Source organism: Ranitomeya imitator, chromosome 3 (genome assembly GCF_032444005.1).
Source record: "Ranitomeya imitator isolate aRanImi1 chromosome 3, aRanImi1.pri, whole genome shotgun sequence".
Classification (NCBI taxonomy): Eukaryota; Metazoa; Chordata; class Amphibia; order Anura; family Dendrobatidae; genus Ranitomeya; species Ranitomeya imitator.
In genome coordinates, this window is record NC_091284.1 from 380,246,268 (window position 1) to 380,267,896 (window position 21,629).

At 45.1% G+C, this 21,629-nt stretch overlaps 1 protein-coding gene across 1 annotated transcript in view; it reads left to right on the plus strand.

Annotated features, from left to right (window-relative positions):
- MTFR1L (mitochondrial fission regulator 1 like) overlaps window positions 1–21,629 on the plus strand; it is a 32,602-nt gene that overhangs the window by 5,185 nt on the left and 5,788 nt on the right. Inside the window, exons 3-4 of the mRNA XM_069756950.1 lie at window positions 318–424; window positions 1,705–1,913. Of these exons, the coding sequence (XP_069613051.1) occupies window positions 318–424; window positions 1,705–1,913 (316 nt within the window). The remainder of the gene's footprint in view (window positions 1–317; window positions 425–1,704; window positions 1,914–21,629) is intronic.

Sequence of the window (21,629 nt, forward strand, 5' to 3'; positions counted from 1 at the left end):
CATGGCCTAAAGGATTTCTGTGATTTTTTTTTTTTCCTCAGTTGAAGATGGGATTACAAACAGATCTAAACTTTTAGGTTGTAAAAAGTAGGCCAAGTCCACTGTAAAGTTTCTAATGGGTAGAAATTGGTCTTCAGAAAATGCACTACCGGAACTTATGTACCCAATCTTTGTCTTCACCACATTCCACATTCTTTTGTTCTGCCACCTAAACCCAAAATGTCTTATTCGTTATTACAGGGTCTTCTCTAATGTTTTTAATAGCAAAAGCCTTATTTCTTTTTAGTAACGTCAGTGGTTTTTTTTTTTTCTTGCAGGCTCTCCCTGGTTCTGACGTGTATTTCACTGACGCACCAATGGTGCCTACCCTAGCTGACATTAAGTGGATAGCTGCAGATGATGATGAAACATATGCAAGAGTTAGGTATTTATCAGCTTTCCATGGCTCAGTTTTATTTTCCTTTTCTCTAAAGGGAGCATGTTACTAGTTTATGTACTCTGGTCATGGCAACCCAACATGTCAGGATATTGCACCTTGGTTTGGCCTGATCTAAGGGCTTGAATGTCCAGTAGCTATATATCTATGGCACGGTGTAAGAAGTGCTATATCCTGCAGACATTCATTGATGTACTGTCCTTCTTCCTAGGCTTATTTCACTGGTCCCTGTGCAGACGCTGAGCCATCAAACAGTCTTACTTTGTCTTTTTCAGCAGTTTTTGTAATTGTGTACATTGCAAGATTCCATTAATGCATTAGTTATCTTCCCGTTGGCTAGTAATATTCTCGTATTGCTTTTGGCTTCTCTTCACGTTTACTGCTGTATCTATTGCTTACACGTAGATGAGGCATTCTAATAAATGATAATAAATCCTACAGAAAAAACTCTGCGGAGTATCAAAGAACCCAAAAAGATGTAAAAAGCGTAACAAATTTTATTGAATATTATATTCTCACAAAAATAACAATATTATAGACAAGGGACACGTATAATACATGTACGGCCGGACACTAACACTGCACGTAACACCACGGATATAAAGACAGGGCAATATCTCAATACTGGCTATGAGGAGCACGTAGGTCCATAATTAGCTAATTAATAAAGTGCATAGTGCTCCTAAAGTGCATACATATACCTCATATCGCCATATAACTATCTTAGTTACACCTAAAATAGGTAAACACAGAAATAGTCACGGTTCTGCCCATCTTACCCAAAACTTGATGGTGCCAGTGTGTGTCCGGAGGCCCCAGCTAATTATGGACCTACGTGCTCCTCATAGCCAGTGTTGAGATATTGCCCTGTCTTTATATCCGTGGTGTTACGTGCAGTGTTAGTGTCCGGCCGTACATGTATTATACGTGTCCCTTGTCTATAATATTGTTATTTTTGTGAGAATATAATATTCAATAAAATTTGTTACGCTTTTTACATCTTTTTGGGTTCTTTGATACTCCGCAGAGTTTTTTCTGTAGGATTTATTGCACAGTGGAGTTGTTCCCTGTTACTGTTCAGGTCCATTATAGGGTGTTTTCCCTAAAAATTGGCTGTACTGATATGCATCAGTGGCATTTGTATTCTAATAAATGATGTATGGTCCAATAATAAAATGACTGTCTACAGCTCTCGCAGCATCGGCTGCTTTCTGGAATCGGAGGTATTCTTCAGCTATATGCTACGTAATTTATGGCTTCTCTCTTAGGAGCGACACAAGGCCACTGAAGCATAAGTGGAGGCCGAGTCCTCTATTAGTGATGCAAAGGAATTCATCTGTCCCCAACCTGAAGATAAAAGAAGAAAAAATGTTTTGCTTAAAGAAACCAGGCATGTCCTTAAACAGGTCCACGGACTTACAAGATGAACTAAGTCTCCTCAGAAGCCAGATTGCTAGAATAGTTGCTACAGACACAGGTATGCTACAGCTATCAATAGATTTGGCTTTTGTACCTAAATAATCCTTTCCTTTAAGGGATTAATGCAAGTTATCAGCTGTCCACGTGAGAATGGTAGACTCCAAAGCCCAATTCTCGAGTTCTGTTGGGATCCCGACAGGGTGACCACCCCAATCATCAGCAAATTATCCCATGAATAGGGAATTAGTAAACTTTAGTTTTGCCCTTCTGTTAATTCTTTTGTTTTCTGTGCTCTATGTAGAAACAGGAAATCCCTCGTCCCTGCATTTATCATCTCCCCTCTTCAACGCCTGATGCAGTTGCTTGCTTTTTTTCCCCATGACAGGGACTTATGACTCATGCAGGGAAAATTGACCTCCTGTTTCTACATAGAGCTTAGAAGGATTCAGCTAGTCCGTTTTTAATTATGATATGTCATAGACCTAATGGTCCCAGTTAGCTGGGTAGAAAGACAAAATGAGCAATTGTAAGTACACAGCTATATGATATGACTGCAATATATTAAGAGGATAAAAGTTTTGATGGGAGGAGGGCTTCTTTAAAGGGAAGGTGATGTGATTTTAATTTTTGTATTAATAATTATTGATTATACAATCAATTATTATTAATACAAAATTAAATGTACTACTTTCATAGTCTTTTATTTATTCACTTTGACTTTTGCCACTGGAGGCCGCCATTTTCATTAGTGTGGGTGTGTGTGTCTGGGCACGACACTTGCACACCTCACTTACGGCAGCCATGGGCATAGGAGCCAACGGTCGGACTCCGACCGCATCTCTTTCATTGAGGCCGCTCCTTCTGCCTCTCGGCTGTGACCTGGGCATGCCCACTGAGCTACTAGGTCACAGCTGTGGGAGGAGATCGCGGCCATTTTGTTTGCTGTGAGCTGCGATGACAGAAGATGTTGAAGAGAAGCTGCTGGGAGCGAGGGTCCAGGGTAAGTATCTGCAGTGCTAGTGGTGATCGCAGCCTGTTCTTAGTATTACAGTACAGGCTGCAATCACTGCCGACTTGCGCTATCTTGCTGAAAGCTTCCTCCTTCAGTCCAGGGGCAGGAAATCGCCCAGCAGCAGTGTGTCTGCCTGTACATGGAGCTTCATGTCTGCTGCTTTTCTGTGCAGCACTGATTTGTGGCTGGAGCCTGGATGTGTTGCACTTCATCTCCCTGACACAGTGACTGCAGACTCTAGTCCAAAGCTCCATGTTTCTAAAAATAGAGCAATTCTCTGCAGCACAGGATCCCTGTGTGGTTACAAGGGGCTGGCCTGTAATGGTTAACCCTTCCCTGCCTGCTGTGCAGGGGGATCGGTGTGCAGACAGGCAGCAGCCTGGGGGCTTCACCTATGGATCAGGTGGGAGGTCTGCACAGTGTGAAAAGATGGGAGGCAGCTTCTGGGATGGATCCAGGGTTCTGCAGAAGGTCTGACAGCCGCCCTGGCACATGTCCATCTCCTGGGAGCGCCATAATAACTGTTCTAACACTTGGGCTATGGTTGGCACAAGGGAGCAGACCCCACAAGGAAGCAGACCCCAGGGGGTGATGACACTCGGCAAGCTCTAGCTGCTGTGTCACTACAAGTCCCAGCATGCCAGGACTGAGCTCCTAAGTGTTGTAGTCCTGCAGCTCCTCAGGTCTCCTGTCTGATCGTCCTACTATACATTCCAGGGCAGGTGGCAGCAGTCTAAAGGTACCGTCACATTAAGCGACGCTGCAGCGATCTAGACAACGATGCCGATCGCTGCAGTGTCGCTGTTTGGTCGCTGGAGAGCTGTCACACAGGCAGCTCTCCAGCGACCAACGATCCCGAAGTCCCCGGGTAACCAGGGTAAACATCGGGTTACTAAGCGCAGGGCCGCGCTTAGTAACTCTGTTTACCCTGGTTACCATTGTAAAAGTTAAAAAAAAAAACACTACATACTTACATTCCTGTCGCGTCCCCCGGCCTCAGCTTCCCTGCACTGTGTAAGCGCTGGCCGGAAAGCAGAGCGGTGACGTCACCGCTGTGCTTTGCTTTACGGCCGGCGCTGACACTGGGGGACGCAGGGAAGCTGACGCTGAGGAACGTAACAGGAATGTAAGTATGTAGTGTGTTGCTTTTTTTTTTTTTTTTTTTTCTTTTACAATGGTAACCAGGGTAAACATCGGGTTACTAAGCGCGGCCCTGCGCTTAGTTACCCGATGTTTACCCTGGTTACCAGTGAAGACATCGCTGAATCGGTTTCATACACGCCGATCCAGCGATGTCAGCGGGTGATCCAGCGACGAAATAAAGTTCTGGACTTTCCCCAGCGACCAACGATCTCCCAGAAGGGGCCTGATCGTTGGTCGCTGTCACGCATAACGATTTCGTTGCTACGTCACAAAAAGCAACGATATTGTTATGTGTGACGGTACCTTTAGACTAGTGATCCATGGAGCAGAAGAGGAAAGACTGAGGCTGAGCCCTGACACTCACCCTAAGCTCACCGACACCCACCCAATGCCCCCTGACACCCACCCCATGCTCCCTGAAACCCACCTCAATCTCACTGACACCCCAAGCATGGTGTCTTTCAGAACAAGCTGTGAGGATCGTCACCAGGGGCGTATATATAAAAATAATAGGGCGACATAGCATAAGGTCTAATTGCCCCTCCCCCCCCCCCCCCCCCCCCCGCCCAAAAAAAAAACACTCTCATAAAGACCACACATTATACCTCCATATATATTTATTACATAGTACTGCCATATAGATCAAACATAATACTGCTGGATATATTTCTTACATAATACTGCCATATAGATCACACATGCCACCATATAATGTATATTTTTTACATAGCACTGCCATATAGACCACACATGATGCCACTAATTATGTGTGACCTGTATGATGGCATTATGTATGATCTATGACTGTATTATATGTGAAATGTATGGCTGTATTATGTTTGATCAGTATGGTGTAATAATATAAGAACTATATGACGGGATTATATGAGAACTATATTGTGGGATTATGTGTGATCTATGTGGCAGTATTATGTGAGAATTATATGGTGGTTTTGTGTGTGATCAATATGATGGTATTGTGTGATCTATATGGTGGTATTATGTGTAATCTATATATGGCAGTATTATCTTCAGAAAGGGGACCCATTCTTGAGTGGTTCTGGTTGAGCACCTGCACACGGGTCTGGGGTAATAGAGGGGGCAGCAGGACCTCCAGTTAGGTGCAGTCAGGGGAGGGCTGGTGAGGTAGCTGAAGAGAGGGGTCTCATTTTTATCGTTACTATATGGCTATAGCCTGCTTCCCAGCGTCACCCCGGACTGCGCCTGTCGCCTCGCTTTCACACATCGCCAGGACAGGATCTGAGGAGGGGAATGGGGTCTTTGCATGCAATGTCTGGATCAGAACAGGCCATCAATCCACAGAAATGTTTCCTGGATTTCTGGGAAGCAGACGGTCCATCCATGTGTATAAAAGACAGCGCTCTATGTAAATCCCTGGCTGCTCCGTGCACTGAACATGGTGCCCCCCATAGACCAGCACACTGCTCTCCTGAAATACTCTGTGCTGCTGTCACCCTGCTCCATCCACCATATATCTCCTAGAATCCTTGCTGCCTGCCATCCTCGGTGACTGTCTACTTGTCAGTATAACGCCGCAGTCACCAACAAAATGGCTGATTAATGTGTTCCTGAATCCTCTCACCCCTTAGCAAACACCCAGAAGGGGAGGAGAGGAGACATTACACACGTCAGCAGAGTCCGCCCATAATTACTGCAGTGCTGTAATGTGAGTTAGTTGTACACTAGGTTTTTATCAAATTTCATTAGCTGCTCCCCCTAGTGTTTAAAAGTGGAAATGCCAAACCTTTTAAAATTATTTTTCATATTTTACTAAATTATAAACAAATGATAATATTTTTTTAAGAAAATGTAAACATTAATTCTTTACATTTTTTTTTTTTCAATTGCTGGGAAAAAAATTTTCTTGATGGCACCTTCCCTTTAACCCTTTGGGTTTTGTTTTTGGGATGAGTTTTGTCAGTTGCATCCTTTTGGAATACATATAACCTAGAAGTAAACTTTGTATCCTTTTTTGGAAGCATTGTAAGTAGTGATGATCGAATAGATTCAAATAACTCCTTATCCGAATAGCTATAGCGCTTACTGAATAGCTGCAGCAGTAACCTGGAGCGCTCTGATAATCAGCTGCTCTGCGCTGCATGAGTCACGGCTGTGTGACAGTCACAACACACAGGCTCTCCATGCATGTGTGGTGACTCTCAAACAGCTGCTACACATGCAGTGTTTCACCCAATAGCTGATTATCAGGAGCGTTCCCAATCCAGCTATTCGGTAAGCGCTATAGCCTCTTATCCGAAGCTATTCGATCATCACTATTTGTAAGTAAAACAGCAAATCGGCAACTTTTTTGCAGTAGTGCCCAAGCCCAATTTTTCAAATGTCACATTCTGAATGTTCCAACATATCCCAGTGATTCTGAGATTGTTGGGGGTTTTATTTTCAATACGCTTTGTGCATTATTAGTGTTTAATTTAGGTTGAAATGTTTAGAGCAGAAAAAACACATGTTCCAGCTTCTTAGAAATAAAATTGAAGATTTATTGAAAAATTCTAAAAAAAAGTGCATGCTCCACGGATCTCACAATAGCCCCGTGAGGAAAGCGACGCATTTCGACTGCAACCGCAGTCTTGGATAAAGACTGCGGTTGCAGTCGAAACACGTCGCTTTCCTCCCGGGGCTATTGTGAGATCTGTGAAGCATGCACTTTTTTAGAATTTTTCAATAAATCTGCAATTTTATTTCTAAGAAGCTGGAACATGTGTTTTGTTTTTTGTTTTTCTGCTGAGAATCCATTGCCTTTCAAGACGGAGCTCCGTGCTTCCAACGACCGGTGAGCTGGCTTGTCCACTTTTTTCTTCTTGAAATGTTTAGCTTTGTTTTATAAAAAAAAAATCCAAAAATTGATAACCATTTTTCAAAATGATCTCACGATCCAGGTTTGGATCTGTGGCAGATCTGGTTTCCCTCTGATTAAAACCTTTTCTCCTTTCAGTTCATCGGGGGTTAATGCAGTTTTCCTCCCCCGGTGGCTGCTGGTGTTATTGCATTGCTGCTGGGTCAGCTGATGTTGGTGACCACTTCCACCATCATTCAAAAGGTCACCTGATGCACCAGCTGACTGTTGGTTATACAGGTCCTTTGGATACCAACCTTGCTGGAAAAGGAGCTTGCTGAGTGCTGTTGTTCTACGGCTGCATTCTTTTTTTAGTCAAATAGATTTTTATTGATTTTTTTTTTTTATAAAATGCAATAAACGTTTAACAATAACACATGTTTTTCGATTCTTCCCCCCCCCCCAGCATTAACCCCCCTTTACCCATCCCACGTCCCTTCATCCCCATCCCTCCCCTTTTTAGACAGCTCACGTCCTTTTTTTTTTTTTTTAACATGTCCTGTAGCATTATATACTTTAGTATAATATAATGTCCTTCACTATGAATTTATATACCATTATTTTATAGGCAAAACCTCCTCAGGCCTATTTTTCCTTAATCTCCTCCTAACCCATTTCCAACCAAGGCGTCCACAATTTGTCATACAGAGCCATTTTCCATCTTTTCTGATATACTCCCTTTTCTAAGGCTATGACCTTCCCCGCAGACTTGATGTATTCTCCCCTCGAGGGAGGCTCCTCTTTCATCCAGTTTCTTGTTATGACCTTCCGAGCCATGTATAACAGTCTAGCGATTGCTATTTTCAATGTGTTATCTACAATTATCTCATCCACATATACCAGCACGCACACCACTGGTTCCCTTGGGATTACACATCTATATGCCCCTTCTATCCGGCTGAGAGCCACTAACCAAAAAAGTCAACCTCGGACACAACCAGAGCATGTGGAACATTCCATCATTATCATTCCTACACCTAGGGCATTCCGAATCGGGTCTCAACCCAGCTCTATATAGAACATCCGGAGACCTTGTATACTCTGTGTATAACGTAAAGCTGAGAAAGTCTATAAGGCTCATTCATTTGTTTCGCCCAGGAGACCGGGATACCCAGCACCGGACCAATGGAGTCTGTCTCTTGAGGGGGATGTCATGGGTGGCTTGACCCGGTGCTGTGGCCTCAGGCAATGCACAGTGTAAGGGGTATCGTGAGGGGACAGGCACTTACTTGATCAGCAGCAGGTTCTCCCAGCGGTGACGATCCCGATCCTGGATAGATGGCTATTGTCCAAATGAAAGACTGAGGCACTGAAACGTTTAACCAGTTTACTTTAACATAAAAGGATTTACAACCAGTCCTGTCACACGAGTCTGTATGGGAACTCTGAGTTACTTTGACCCTGCCGGGGTCTTCGCCTCTTATTGTGCGCAATTTCTGTGTGGCCCTGCTGCTGTATGTGAACTGGCTGCCGGCCCAATCTGTCCCCTCCAGGTCCTGGTTCGACGGGCAACCCGAGTCCTTTTATCGGTTTACCCCCTCTGGGAGTACCGCTGAACTCTGTGTCTGTTGCTGCATCCGACCCTAGTGAAGCTGATATCACCTCACGTTTTTCCGGTTGCTGTATTATATATAATGAATACAGCCACGGATCCGGTATCCGTCTTTGAGCCTGTTCTGGGTAGTGATTAATGCTACCCGGTTCTCACAATGTCCTTTTTCCAGGACGTCCCCCTGACAGCACGCTGGAGGACGTCCTCCTCCTCCTTGCAGGGACAGGAAACACAACACGAGAGGTTAAAAGGTCCCACTCCACCCCCTTTCCCTCAGTGTTTTTCCTGTCCCTGCATGGAGGGACACACGAGAGCAGAGCAGCGCAGCGCAGCGTGAAGCTTACCAAGTCGGAGGGCCCGGGGGATCGTGCGGCTGTGCCAATATCTTTTCCCCGCGAGGATGGCCCAAGGCAGAAACTTCCCGGTGGGGAGTCCCTCTGTCCAGAGACCAGTTGAGCGGACGAGCTCCTGGGTAAGAGCCGCTTCCTCCCGGTGGGAGGCTCTCGGCTCGGGCGCCAGACCAGCAAGAGGCGCCGCATGTCAGAGAGGTCCGGTGACGGTTGCGTTCCACGAGGTGGAACGCGGGAGTAGGACGCAGGCAGTACTTCCGGTAAGGTGACATCACATCCGGGGGGAGGTACGCATTCGGTGTGCGTTCCACCAGGTGGAACGCGGAAGCATGTATGTAAGACCGAAGGTACTGCAATGGGGCGTCCTGCATTCCTCTATGGGAAAGAGGAGAAAGCGCAATCCTTGATTGTACAGAGGTGGCGGCGAGACACGGTATAGCGGATAGTCCGAGCCGGCCAGCATATTGAACCGTTTCGGATGCCGGAGACAAAGGGTGAGTGCAGCAGAAGCTGCTATATCCTTTATGTGATTGATAGAGATTACACTCTTACTCTGTGTATCTCTCAACAGAAGATATGGAGGTCAGAAGTGAGGAAGCGGGGGTAAGTGCGCAGAGCACAAAGTACGTTGTCATCTGCAGTACACTGAGCAGTGTCTATGCTTATATTTAGGATAAGGAGACTACCCAGACTTCCCTTCCTCTGTCAAAGAAGACTGGAAAGGCATCTTCAAAATCTAAGAGGTGCTCCGTATGTAGTATGAAGCTCCCAGAGGCGTACAATAAAGCTCTCTGTAGCTCTTGTATCTCTAAAATAGTCAGAGAAGAACAACCTTCGTTATTATCAGAAATGAGAAGCCTAATCCGGGAAGAGGTCCAGAATTCTTTGGCGTCTATGTCTCAGGGCGGTCCGTCCAGTCCGGGCCCGGCCCGTAAGAGACTCAGAAGTGATCCAGACCAGAGGGACCTGTACGGCTCTTCAGAAGAAGAATTGGAAATTAGAGATTCTGATCAAGAAGAAGGAGAATTGCCAAGGGAAGAGCAAGAGCAAGGAAGAAAGTACTATTTTCCAGTTGAGGACACGGAGCAGCTGGTTCAAGCTGTAAGAGATACTATGCAGATAAAGGAAGAGCCACGACCGAGATCGCGACAAGACCAGATGTTTGGAGGTCTCACACATCAGGAACAGACTGTATTTCCGGTGAGCGAACACATTCGTCTGATGATTGCTCAAGAGTGGAAGGATGCGGAGCGAAGATTGGTGATGTCACGTGAATTTAAAAACCGTCTACCATTTAACCCTGAAGAAATCAAGATTTGGGAAGAGATTCCGAAAGTAGATGTGCCCATAGCTAAGGTTACAAAGAAGACATCCATCCCCTTTGAGGATTCATCGAGTCTCAAGGATGCTATGGATCGCAAGGCAGATATCCTGTTACGTCGAGCTTGGGAAACCTCAGCAGCTCTGATAAAGACTAACATCGCAGCTACGTCAGTAGCAAGATCCATGTTTCTATGGATAGAACAATTAGAAGAACATTTAATTAACAAGACTCCGCGGGCAGATATAATTGCCTCCTTGCCTATCATAAAGTCAGCCACGGCTTTCATGGCAGACACTTCAGCTGAGTCAGTTAGATTTGCAGCCAGAAATAGTTCTTTGTCAAATGCGACCCGTAGGGCCATTTGGCTTAGATCTTGGTCGGGGGATAACGCATCAAAAAATAAGTTATGCGCCATCCCTTTTACGGGTTCCAGAATATTTGGCCAGGCTCTGGATGACATTTTGGAATCTGCTTCAGATAATAAAAAAGGATTCCCTGAGGATAAACCTAAAAAGTTTCTGCCCTTTCGGAAGAGACCTTTCCCTCCTCCTCCTCCCCCCCCGCAGGCAGCCTGAGTATAGAGATCAATGGAGACCTAGTAGAGGGTCCTTCAGAGGTTCCTTTTCTCAGAACAGGAAGGGAAGAAGTTCCCTTTTTGGTTCAAGTTATAGATCGAGAAGACAATGACGCCATAAGGATAGGCGGGAGATTAAGTCTTTTTCTAGAACCTTGGAGTCTGATTTCAGACAACAGTTATGTACTATCTATAATTGCAGAGGGTTACAAAATAGAACTAAGTTCCCACGTACCACAGAGATGTATTGCTCCAACGGTGGTAGCCACAAATTCTCCTATGTACTCAGACCTTCAAAAGCTATTCAACTCCCAGGTCATAATTCGGGTTCCCTCTTCCGAAATAGGCTCAGGTCACTATTCGTCTCTGTTTTCAATCCCAAAAGTGTCAGGAGAATCCCGTACGATAATAAACTTAAAACCTCTAAATTTGTATGTAAAGTACAAGAGATTCAGGATGGAGTCCATAAGGTCAACTGTTCATCTGATAAACAAAGACTCGATGATGTGCACTCTCGACCTGAAGAGTGCATATTATCAGGTTCCAATACATCCCTCATCTCAGGATCTGCTGAGGTCCTCGGTGAGATTCCCGGACCTAACCTGCCACTTCCAGTTTCAATGTCTTCCCTTTGGTCTAGCATCGGCTCCAAGGATTTTCACGAAGTTGGTAGCAGAGGTGGTGGCTTACCTAAGAAACCAAGGCATAACTATAGTTCCATACTTAGACGATTTTCTCGTAGTGGCAAGAACGGAAGACATACTACTAAGACACAGAGATCGGGTCGTATCGGTATTGGAACACCTAGGATGGGTGGTAAACCGGGAAAAGTCACATCTAAAACCAGAATCCCGAAAAATATTTCTGGGAGTACTCCTGGACTCTACAAACAGACAATCCTTTTTGCCAGAAGACAAGCGGATCTCGATAAAGAAGATGATGTTAGAATTCCTAAAAGGTCCGGTTACAATAAGGTCAGCCATGAAGATCTTGGGGAAGATGACAGCTTGCATCCCTTGTGTCAGGTGGGCTCAGGCACACTCAAGGCTACTACAGGAACAAGTTCTCAAGGTATGGGATCGTCGTCGCTCATCCCTGGACAGAAGGATACGAGTATCAATAAGCGTAAGAAAGTCGTTACTATGGTGGACTCAAGACCACAACCTAAGAGTGGGTGTTCCTTGGATTGCTACTCCTTGTGTGGTAATCACCACGGACGCAAGTCAGTGGGGATGGGGAGCTCACTTGGAAGGAAGTTTTTTCCAAGGGGAATGGCCAGAAGAGATCAGTCGGATGTCTTCAAACTACAGAGAATTGTATGCAGTCTGGGAAGCTCTCAGAAGAAATCGTCTTCGTTTAAGGAACAGACACGTAAAGATACTATCGGACAACGTAACAGCAGTATCTTTTTTGAGACATCAGGGAGGTTCCAGACACAAGCATCTTCAAGATCTAGCACGAAGAATTTTTACCTGGTCAGAAAACACGATCCTGTCAATAACAGCGGTACATCTAGAGGGATCTCAAAATATTCTAGCCGATTACCTGAGCAGAAGAAATGTTTCTCCAACAGAGTGGGAACTGAATCAAGGAATCTTTCAAATTCTATGCCATCGTTGGGGAACTCCCGGGATAGACTTGTTCGCCACAAGAAAAAATTCGAAGGTTCCCAGATTTTATTCCCTCAACCCCTCAGACTTTCCGGAAGCGGTCGACGCTCTGAGTCAGACGTGGAATGAACCTCTGTCTTATGCTTTTCCTCCAATAGCACTTATCCCAGTTGTGCTCAGAAAAATTCAAGAGGATCGAGCAACAGTAATAACAATTGTGCCATACTGGCCGAGAAGAAGTTGGTTTCCACTGTTGGGAACCATGACGTTGGAAGATCCTATCAGACTCCTGTTATGGAAGGATATCATCCATCAGGGGCCGGTATTACATCAACTCCCGGAGAGATTACATCTATCGGCATGGATCCTGAGAGGGACATGTTAAAAGCCAAAGGTCTGTCTGATAAAGTAATTTCAACCATCCAGGCTAGCAGGAAACCTGTGACTATAGCCATCTACCACAAGATTTGGAAGAGATTTTGTACAGAAAGTGGCAGGTCGGTCGGGATGTCGGGAGCCTTGGATGTTCCTAGAGTTTTGAATTTTCTACAATCTGGTTTTGACATGGGGCTTAGTCCAAGTACTCTTAAGGTTCAGATTTCGGCTCTTAGTACCTTCTTGGATTATCCATTGGCCTCCCCCCCGTGGATAATTAGATTTGTGAAGGCCACCCAGAGATTACGTCCCACCTTGAGACAACTAGTTCCTTCTTGGGATTTAAATTTAGTTCTCAGGGCTCTATGTAAAGATCCCTATACTCTTAGAGAAAGCATGCCTATTTCTCTACGTACCTGGAAAACGGCCTTTTTAGTAGCAATTACAACAGCTAAACGCATAGGCGAGATTCAGGCTCTTTCAGTTAAAGACCCTTACCTTCAGGTCCGAGAAGACCATATAATACTAAAATTAGATCCAACCTTTATTCCCAAGATAGCGTCTGCAAAAAATCGAGATCAGGAGATAATCTTACCCTCTTTTTGTGACAAGCCTTCCAATGAGAAAGAACAGGCGTTACACTCCCTAGATGTCAGGCAGGCGGTCTTAGACTATCTAGAAGCCACTAGTTCTTGGAGAAGGGATTCTAATCTGTTCATTTTGTTCGGGGGTAAAAATAGAGGTAAAAAAGCTTCCAAAACTTCAATAGCGAGATGGATCACGTCTATAATCTCAAAAGCCTACTTATCAGAAGGGGTAGATTGTCCAGTAGGGATTAAAGCTCATTCTACTAGAGCGGTTTCGGCTTCTTGGGCCGAACGGGCAGGGGCATCCCTAGATCAGATTTGTAAAGCAGCTACATGGGCCAGAGTAGATACTTTCTGCAGGCATTATAAATTGGATGTGTTAGCAGCCCATCAAACGTCTTTTGGGAGAAAAGTTCTCCAGGCAGTTGTCCCACCCTAGAGGAGGTTTCTTTGGTATTCTCCAGCGTGCTGTCAGGGGGACGTCCTGGAAAATGGGTATTGTACCTACCGATAATTCGGTTTCCAGGAGTCCATCCTGACAGCACTGTTATTTCCCCCCCAATGGTTTCTATTTTCATATGCTGTATATGTTGGTAAATAAAATTTTTGCAAAGTATATCTATCCTTGGTGTGTTACTTGTCAAATCACTGAGGGAAAGGGGGTGGAGTGGGACCTTTTAACCTCTCGTGTTGTGTTTCCTGTCCCTGCAAGGAGGAGGAGGACGTCCTCCAGCGTGCTGTCAGGATGGACTCCTGGAAACCGAATTATCGGTAGGTATAATACCCATTTTTTCTATCCCTCTTCTCCTCAGGCCGGTGATTTAGGCCTGGTAACAGTCACAGGGCTCTTAGAGATTCAACTGTATGACCTCTCACTTTCAGCTCCTTAGCCCAACTGCCATTTCTTCTCTCAGACCAGAATGGATCAAGGGGAGTCTCTGGAGCTCCCCCTTCTGGCCGGAGGTGGTAGTGCAGTCTTGCTATTTTAGTATTTGTACTTACTGTCAGTAACTATTTTTGTGGCAAATACCCCTAGGGGTGCCACACATTGATAGCTTTGGTACCCATTCCAAAACAGATTCCCATGTTTCATCCTCCAAGCGACCCAACTCTCTTTCCCATTTAGCCCTCGCCCCAAACGGATATCCCAATAAGTAAGCATGGAGTAAGTCCTTATATAAGGCCTGTCCCACACATCCAGATAATTCCGGTACCGGAATTATCCGTGTCCGTGTGCTCACATGGCACACGTGCGGCATCCGTGTGCCGACTGGGTACCACACGCACCGTGCAGGAGACAGCGCTACAGTTAAGCGCTGTCCCCTGCATCTGGTGCTGAAGCCGCCATTCATTTCTTCTCTCCAGCAGCATTCGCTGGAGAGAAGATATGAAAAATCTTTTTTTTTTGGTGTTTAAAAAAAAAAAAGATCCCTGTCCCCAACCCCCTCCGCTGTTAATAAAATACTTACCCGGCTCCCTCGCTGCTTCCTCTCCTCACCGCAGCTTCTCCTGTATGAGCGGTCACGTGGTGCCGCCAATTAGTGATGAATATGCGGCTCCACCCCTATGGGAGGTGGAGCCGCATATTCATCACTGTAATGGACGGCACCACGTAACCACTCATACAGGAGAAGCTGCGGCGAGGAGAGGAAGCAGCGAGGGAGTCGGGTAAGTATTTTATTAACAGCGGGGGGCGCACAGGGGGTGGGAGGGGGTTGGAGACTGGGCCCTTTTTTTTTTTTAAACACCAAAAAAAAAAAATTTTCATATCTTCTCTCCAGCGAACGCTGCTGGAGAGAAGAAATGAATGGCGGCTTCAGCACCACGCTGGGGGACAGCGCTTACTGTAGCGCTGTCTCCTGCACTGCACACGGACAGCATCTGTGTGCGGTACGTGTTTTACACGGACCCATTGACTTTAATGGGTCCGTGTAATACGTGCGCTCCCACGAACATTGACATGTCTCCGTGTTTTTCAAACGGACACACGGTCCGTGAAAACACCCTGACATGTGCAGAGACACATTGATTTTAATGTGTCTGCGTGAGTCAGTGTCTCCGGTACGTGAGGAAACTGTCACCTCACGTACCGGAGCCACTGACATGTGAATCTGGCCTAAGGAAGAGAACTCCCCTCGATATTCCCGCACCGCAGATATATTCCAATACTAAGTCACTTTGGATTTTGAGGCAATCCCCCTATTCTGAGCCAAAAAGGCATGTCGAACTTGTGCATATTGATAACCCCCGGATGTCTCGAGGCCATACTCGGACTGCAGCTGGAAAAGGACTTCAACTCCCGTCGCTCTAAAATCTGATAAACATATCGAATCCCTTTAGTCTGCCATCCTGATATACATCCCATTGCCAAAAATTCTGATAAATTATTATTAAACCATAGTGGAGAAAATCTGGTAAGACAAGTGACCCCACGAATATATTTGACTCTTCCCCATATTTTATATATCAAAAGCAATGCTGGATATATTTTCCCAAGCATCCCAAGGGAGCCCTCCTCTAAGCATTGTACCACCGGACTTCTTTTGGCAATCTTTTCTATTAAGAGTTGTACCCCGTTGGCGGACGCCGCCTGCTCCCAGCACTTTAAATGTTGACATTTGGCCGCAAGGAAATATATCTAAGGATTAGGCAAGGCCAGACCCCCCGCGTCTTTAGGCCGCTGAAGCGTCTCCAACCTAATTCGAGGGTGTTGTCTCCCTCACACCAAACCTCTAAATAATGAGTTAATCAGTTTGAATTTCCCACGTGGTATCCAGATAGGTGAATTATGAAGAACATACAATATTTTAGGCATCAGAATCATTTTGATAAGGTTAACGCGACCCACAACAGACAAATGCAGCTTAGACCAAGCCCCTACCTTAGCCTTAAGAGTTTCCAGTACCGGTGTCAGATTCTTATGCAAGTAATTTGTAATCGGCAAAGAGATTGATATCCCAAGATATTTGAATTGGTCTGCTATCTTAAGTCTACCCCCTTCTGTAGAATCACCCAATTCGCCCCCCACATCATCCACCATGAATAAAATTGGTTTATTTTTAGTCCTGATAGAGAGCCAAATCCTTCAGTGAGCCACATAGCATTGCTCAATGAGTCATGCGGTTCCCCAAAAATAGCAGTATATCATCAGCATAAAGCGCTATCTTTTCTTCTATCGACCCATATTTGAACCCTAAAACCTCGGTGGACTGTCGAATTTTGGCGGCCAATGGTTCCACGGCCAGAGGGGAGAGCGGGCACCCCTGTCTCGTTCCTCTCTGCAGCTGAATCGTGTGAGAAAGCTCGCCATTCACTCTCACTCTAGCTGATGGTTGCTCATATAGCAGCTTAACCCAAGACACGAAATGTGGGCCAAAGCCAAAACAGTGCAATACCTGCCACAGGTACCCCCATTCCACGCTATCGAATGCCTTATGGGCATCTAAGGAAGCAATAACTCTATGCCCACCGTTATCAGCCCCCAGTTGTAAATTCAAAAAGAGGTCTACGGCAGTGAATCTAAGACGACTATCAGGCATAAAGCCGGACTGATCTGGGTGAATTAATTTAGAAACACCTGTTTCTCAGGCTGCTAACACCCCGGCCAGGAGCTTAACATCTGTAGTAAGAGAGATCGGGCGATGCGATTCAGGCCGTCACAGATCTTTATCTTCCTTCTGAATTACTACTATTATGGCTTCCCTCATGGAAGCTGGCAAGGTTCCCCTAAGCTTGGCCTCTTCCAATACCACTCTTAATCTGGGTATTAACACCTCTTCCATCTCTTTATATATTTCGGCAGGTAGCCCATCTACTCCTGGCGCCCTACCTCTTGCCATCGGTCTTAAAGCCCGACTCAGTTCTTCATCAGTAATAGGGCCCTCCAAACTTTCCCTATCCTCCTCACTCAGTCTAGGCAAGGCGATGCCCTCTAAAAATGCCATATTGTCTCCCTCCGATGGGACCACACCAGAGGAATACAGATCTGCGTAGAATTCCATAAAGACTCTTAAAATCTCAGAGGTCTCCGATACTTTCATACCATTGTTAAGTTCCAATGAATGCACGAATGATGTACTCCTCTGAGCAGAAGCCACCAATGACAACATATGTCCAACTACCTCTCCCTCCTGGTAAAACGCCAGATGTTGGAACTCTCTCTTCCTCTCTGCCCTCTCCACCCTCTCCATTAGAATCTTATCCATGCGGTCTTGGGCTTCTTTTAGCCGTTTCCCAGCCTCAGGAGTACCCAGTGTAATCAAATCATCTTCAGCAATTCTCAGCCTTTCCCTCGCGTCATTCCCCGCCTGTTTTGACCGACGTTTACATCTACTATACGGCTGCATTCTTATCTGGTGCCTTACTCTGCTGTTCGGTGCATTGCAGCAGAAAAAGCTAAGTGTGGTGTTATTGTTTCTTTGTCCCTTTGTTGTGTAACTTCCCCTGTGTTGTATTAGTGCAGCGGTGGGAACAGTGCTCTCACCTGCCAATCTCCTACTTAGGGATAGGTGCAGGGCGAGTGAAGGCTGAGGTATCCAGCTCGGCGACAGGTTGAAAGAACCTGTACAGGGACGTCGGGAAGATTAGGCCACATCCTTAGGAGAGTTCAGTGTCCCCGGTGTACCCTTGTGTGTGATTCGTCGTTTTGTGAGCGACCACCAGTTGGGTCATGTCATGCCAGGACAGTCACTTCGTGACATTGTCAATATTTAAATTTTGAATGTTCAGATCATTAACCCCTTTTCAACATCGGGCGTACATTTACGCCAATGTCGGACTCCCTCAGTTTTGAACAGCTGACGTGCCTGGAATAGCCGCGTGTGGAATCACAATCCACCCGTGGCTATTGAGCCGTTAAATAAAAAAAATATGAAAGTTCAAATCGCCCCATTCAAAATAAAAAAATCAAACATACACATATTTGGGCGATTCTGAATGCGGCGATACCAATCTATCAATGCTAAACAGCGTAGCGAGAAGAAAAAAAAAATCAAAAGAACGTATCTGCACCAAAATGGTATGATTAAAAACATCAGCTCGGCAGGCAAAAAATAAGCCCTCACCCAACCTGAGATCACGAAAAATGGAGACGCTACAGGTATCGGAAAATGGCATAAATTTATTTATTTTTTTTATAACAAAGTTTGGAATTTTTTTTTTTTATTTTTTTTTTTTTTAACCACTTGGATAAAAAAAAATAGCTAGCGGTTAGATAAAAATAACCTAGACATGTTTGGTATCTATGAACTCGTAATGATATGGAGAATCACAGTGGCAGGTCAGTTTTAGCATTTGGTGAACGTAGTAAAAAAAGCCAAACAAAAACAAGTGTGGGATTGCCCTTTGTATGCAATATCACCACACTTTGGAATTTTTTTTCCCGTTTTCTAGTACACGACATAGTGAAATCAATGGTGTCGTTCAAAAAGTCAACGCATCCCACAAATAAACAAGGAAGGCTCTGGGAAGAAGGGGAGCAAAAAAACGAAAACTCACAACCGAAAAAAGCTCCGGGGGTTAAAGGGACTCTGCTAGCACAAAATGACCAAACCAAGTATATGCGCTCGGTGCTTCATGGCAGAGCCAATTTAAATACACCTTCACGCCTGCTTGTTTTCCATCTATATCCACCATTCTGTGGCTCTATGATGCCAGAGCTATCGATCAAATAAGAGGGGGGTGGAGATTGTTTTCCCTCAGGTAGGAAGGTGTATTTAAATTGGCTTCGACACATTGATTTACATTGTACTGTAAATCACAGTTCAGTTCTGCAGCGTTTCTGCTGCAGAAAAATCTGCTGCAGTTCTGCACTAAATCTGCATCGTGTGCACATACCTTTAGAAAAAGTATTTCTAAAGTCTATTTATGATATGTAAATAAACCCTTTGACTAGTCGATGGGGCGTTGGTGAGTCAACTAGTCTGGAGAAACTTAGCATGTTATCACGCCCTTTTGTATGTAATAACAAAAGCTTACGCCAACGCCGTACAAATCTCGCGCATGCGTGCACATCTTTGTATACTCGCATCATTCAGCCTCTGAAGCTGGGTGTACGCATCCTGGCTTCAGAGAGGCGCACTGCGCATGATCAGAAGTCTTCTGCACTGGGACCTGATCTGAGAGTGCTACCCACCCCATGTACTTATTATAATCCAGGATACAATCTGGCTTTGGGACTTGTGTTGTGGTACCTCGTACAGTGACAAGGGAGCTATTATCACTGTGTATGGTGGTCAAGATTGTCCTTGTAGGTGACCACCAGCATTTTGTTGCTACATTGGCTCTGATGTTGCCCTTTCTGAGCAGCTCCCCAGTTAGTGTCCTAGAGAGTCCTCTGTTTTTTTTTGCGGACAGAAATGCAGGCTGTGGTAACTTTTATACCATTATCCCACTCTTCAAGTCCCTCTCTGCATGAGTTATCTACATGGAAGTGATAACTTTGATCCAGCAGTGGGTGCTACCAAACCCCACTCACTCCTAGGATAGGGGGGCATTCATGGGGTTGAATAAGGGTGTCCTTCCCTTCATAAACTCTAAACCTGTGGTGTTTGTAGAGCCTTATTCCGATCCTGGCCCTTTTACTGGGCAGATATTGCCAGAGCCTCTCCTTGAAATGTATTAGGGACTATTCCACGCAGATGTCCCTTTGGGGAATGTACACCTTAGCAAACTTCTTGCTGAAGTGATCAATGACCGGACGAACTTTGAAAAGTCGGTTAAAGTTGGGGTCATTTCTGGGAGGGACCCCGTACATTATTGTTGTAATGCAAAAATTTGTGGATGGTCTCAAATCATTTATGGGTCATGGCCATGCAGAACATTGGAGTGTTATATAAACACCCCAATATTGACGAAGTTCTGGCTTCTTCACTAACCCCATGTGAAGGAACAGGTCCCAAAACTTCATTTCTATTGCATCTATGGGATTCCAGTTAGAAAATTATGAAGTTGGGCGTTCAAATTTTGTGTTTGCCACCATGTTTACTTAATCCGCAGAGAAAAGGACTTTCAAAAAGTCGATTTCTGTGAATCCGATGGTGGCAAATTTCATTCTTGATTGTATCATAAAATCGGGAATCTGTGGCTCATAATCTTTTGGGGGTGAGGTCCATACGGGGTCACTAACGGTAGGCATTGGCTATGAGGTTCGGTATCACTTGAGGAGAAAGAAAAATAAAGGAAGGTCACATCCTCTCCCTATCAGTGTCGGAGGCAAGGAAGTTGTATGCCTCCTTGGATGGTTTGGGACCAACGGGACATTTTTTCGTGTGTGTGTGTAATAACCAGAATTAGGTGTGTGTTTTGTGTACTTTTTTTTTTTTTTTAATTATTAGAATAGAAGAAAAGAGTCTAGAAAGAAAAATATAAAAGTAAAGTAAAAAACAAACGTAAAGTGCCCACAACTATCTGACACGAATACTGACTATATTCAGTAAAAAGTACTGTAGTAGACAGATGCTACAGTATATTGTTACTGTCCCTAATCTAGCCCTATGAAACCAAAATTATTTGTATTTGATTGCTTTTTAAAAAAAAAAAAAAACCTACTACTGGATGTTGGTCAGTGATTTGCATCCCTGATCAGTGCTCAACAGCTGTAGAACGGATGTGGTGCAAAAGGGGAGGGAAAAAAGTCCTGGCCATAAGCAAGTACAGACGCTGATCAGTGATGTGTGTCACTGAGTAGTGCTCAGCGGCTGCAGGATACACTAAGAAAAACTACCAAAAAAAATTGAGCAATCAAGTACTGATTGGCGCTCTGTGGCAGGAGTTGGAGGGGGGGGGGGGGAGGGAAGGTATAAGGGAGATTAGGAAAAAGCAGAGGACAGGAACAGTTCAGGAATATCTTCCTTCAGCAGAAGTGATGGCACAGGCTTCAAAATGTCTCTGGCACCACAAGGCCAAGCAGATCAGCAGCAGAACGACAGTGACCGCTATGCAACAGCAAGCTGGATTGAGCAGATGCAGAGCGGTCACTGTGAGTTCAGATCATGTCTTCATCCAATCAGTTCTGGGGCTGGTGATGCTGCTGTTACCTACTTCAAACCTCTGATCAGTGCTGTTATAGCACCGATCATAGATAACCTACAGTGTTTCCGAATTGAACAGCCAGTCACAACGATCGTAGTTGCCGGGGGGGGGCAAACCATCCTGTGGCGACGAATACAGGTGCCTTGCTGTCAGAATCACCAAGCACCTTAATGCCATCACTGTGCCTCCTGTCATGGTGCATTATTGCCAGGGCTGTATCCATATGTGCAAGGGGTCAGGAACTTTTTCCCAGCCAGGACGTATGGATACGTCCAAAGTCATGTTGGGGGTTAATATTCCCTTTAGGAGACTTGAAGCTGTGATTGTCCAATCGGGTGTGC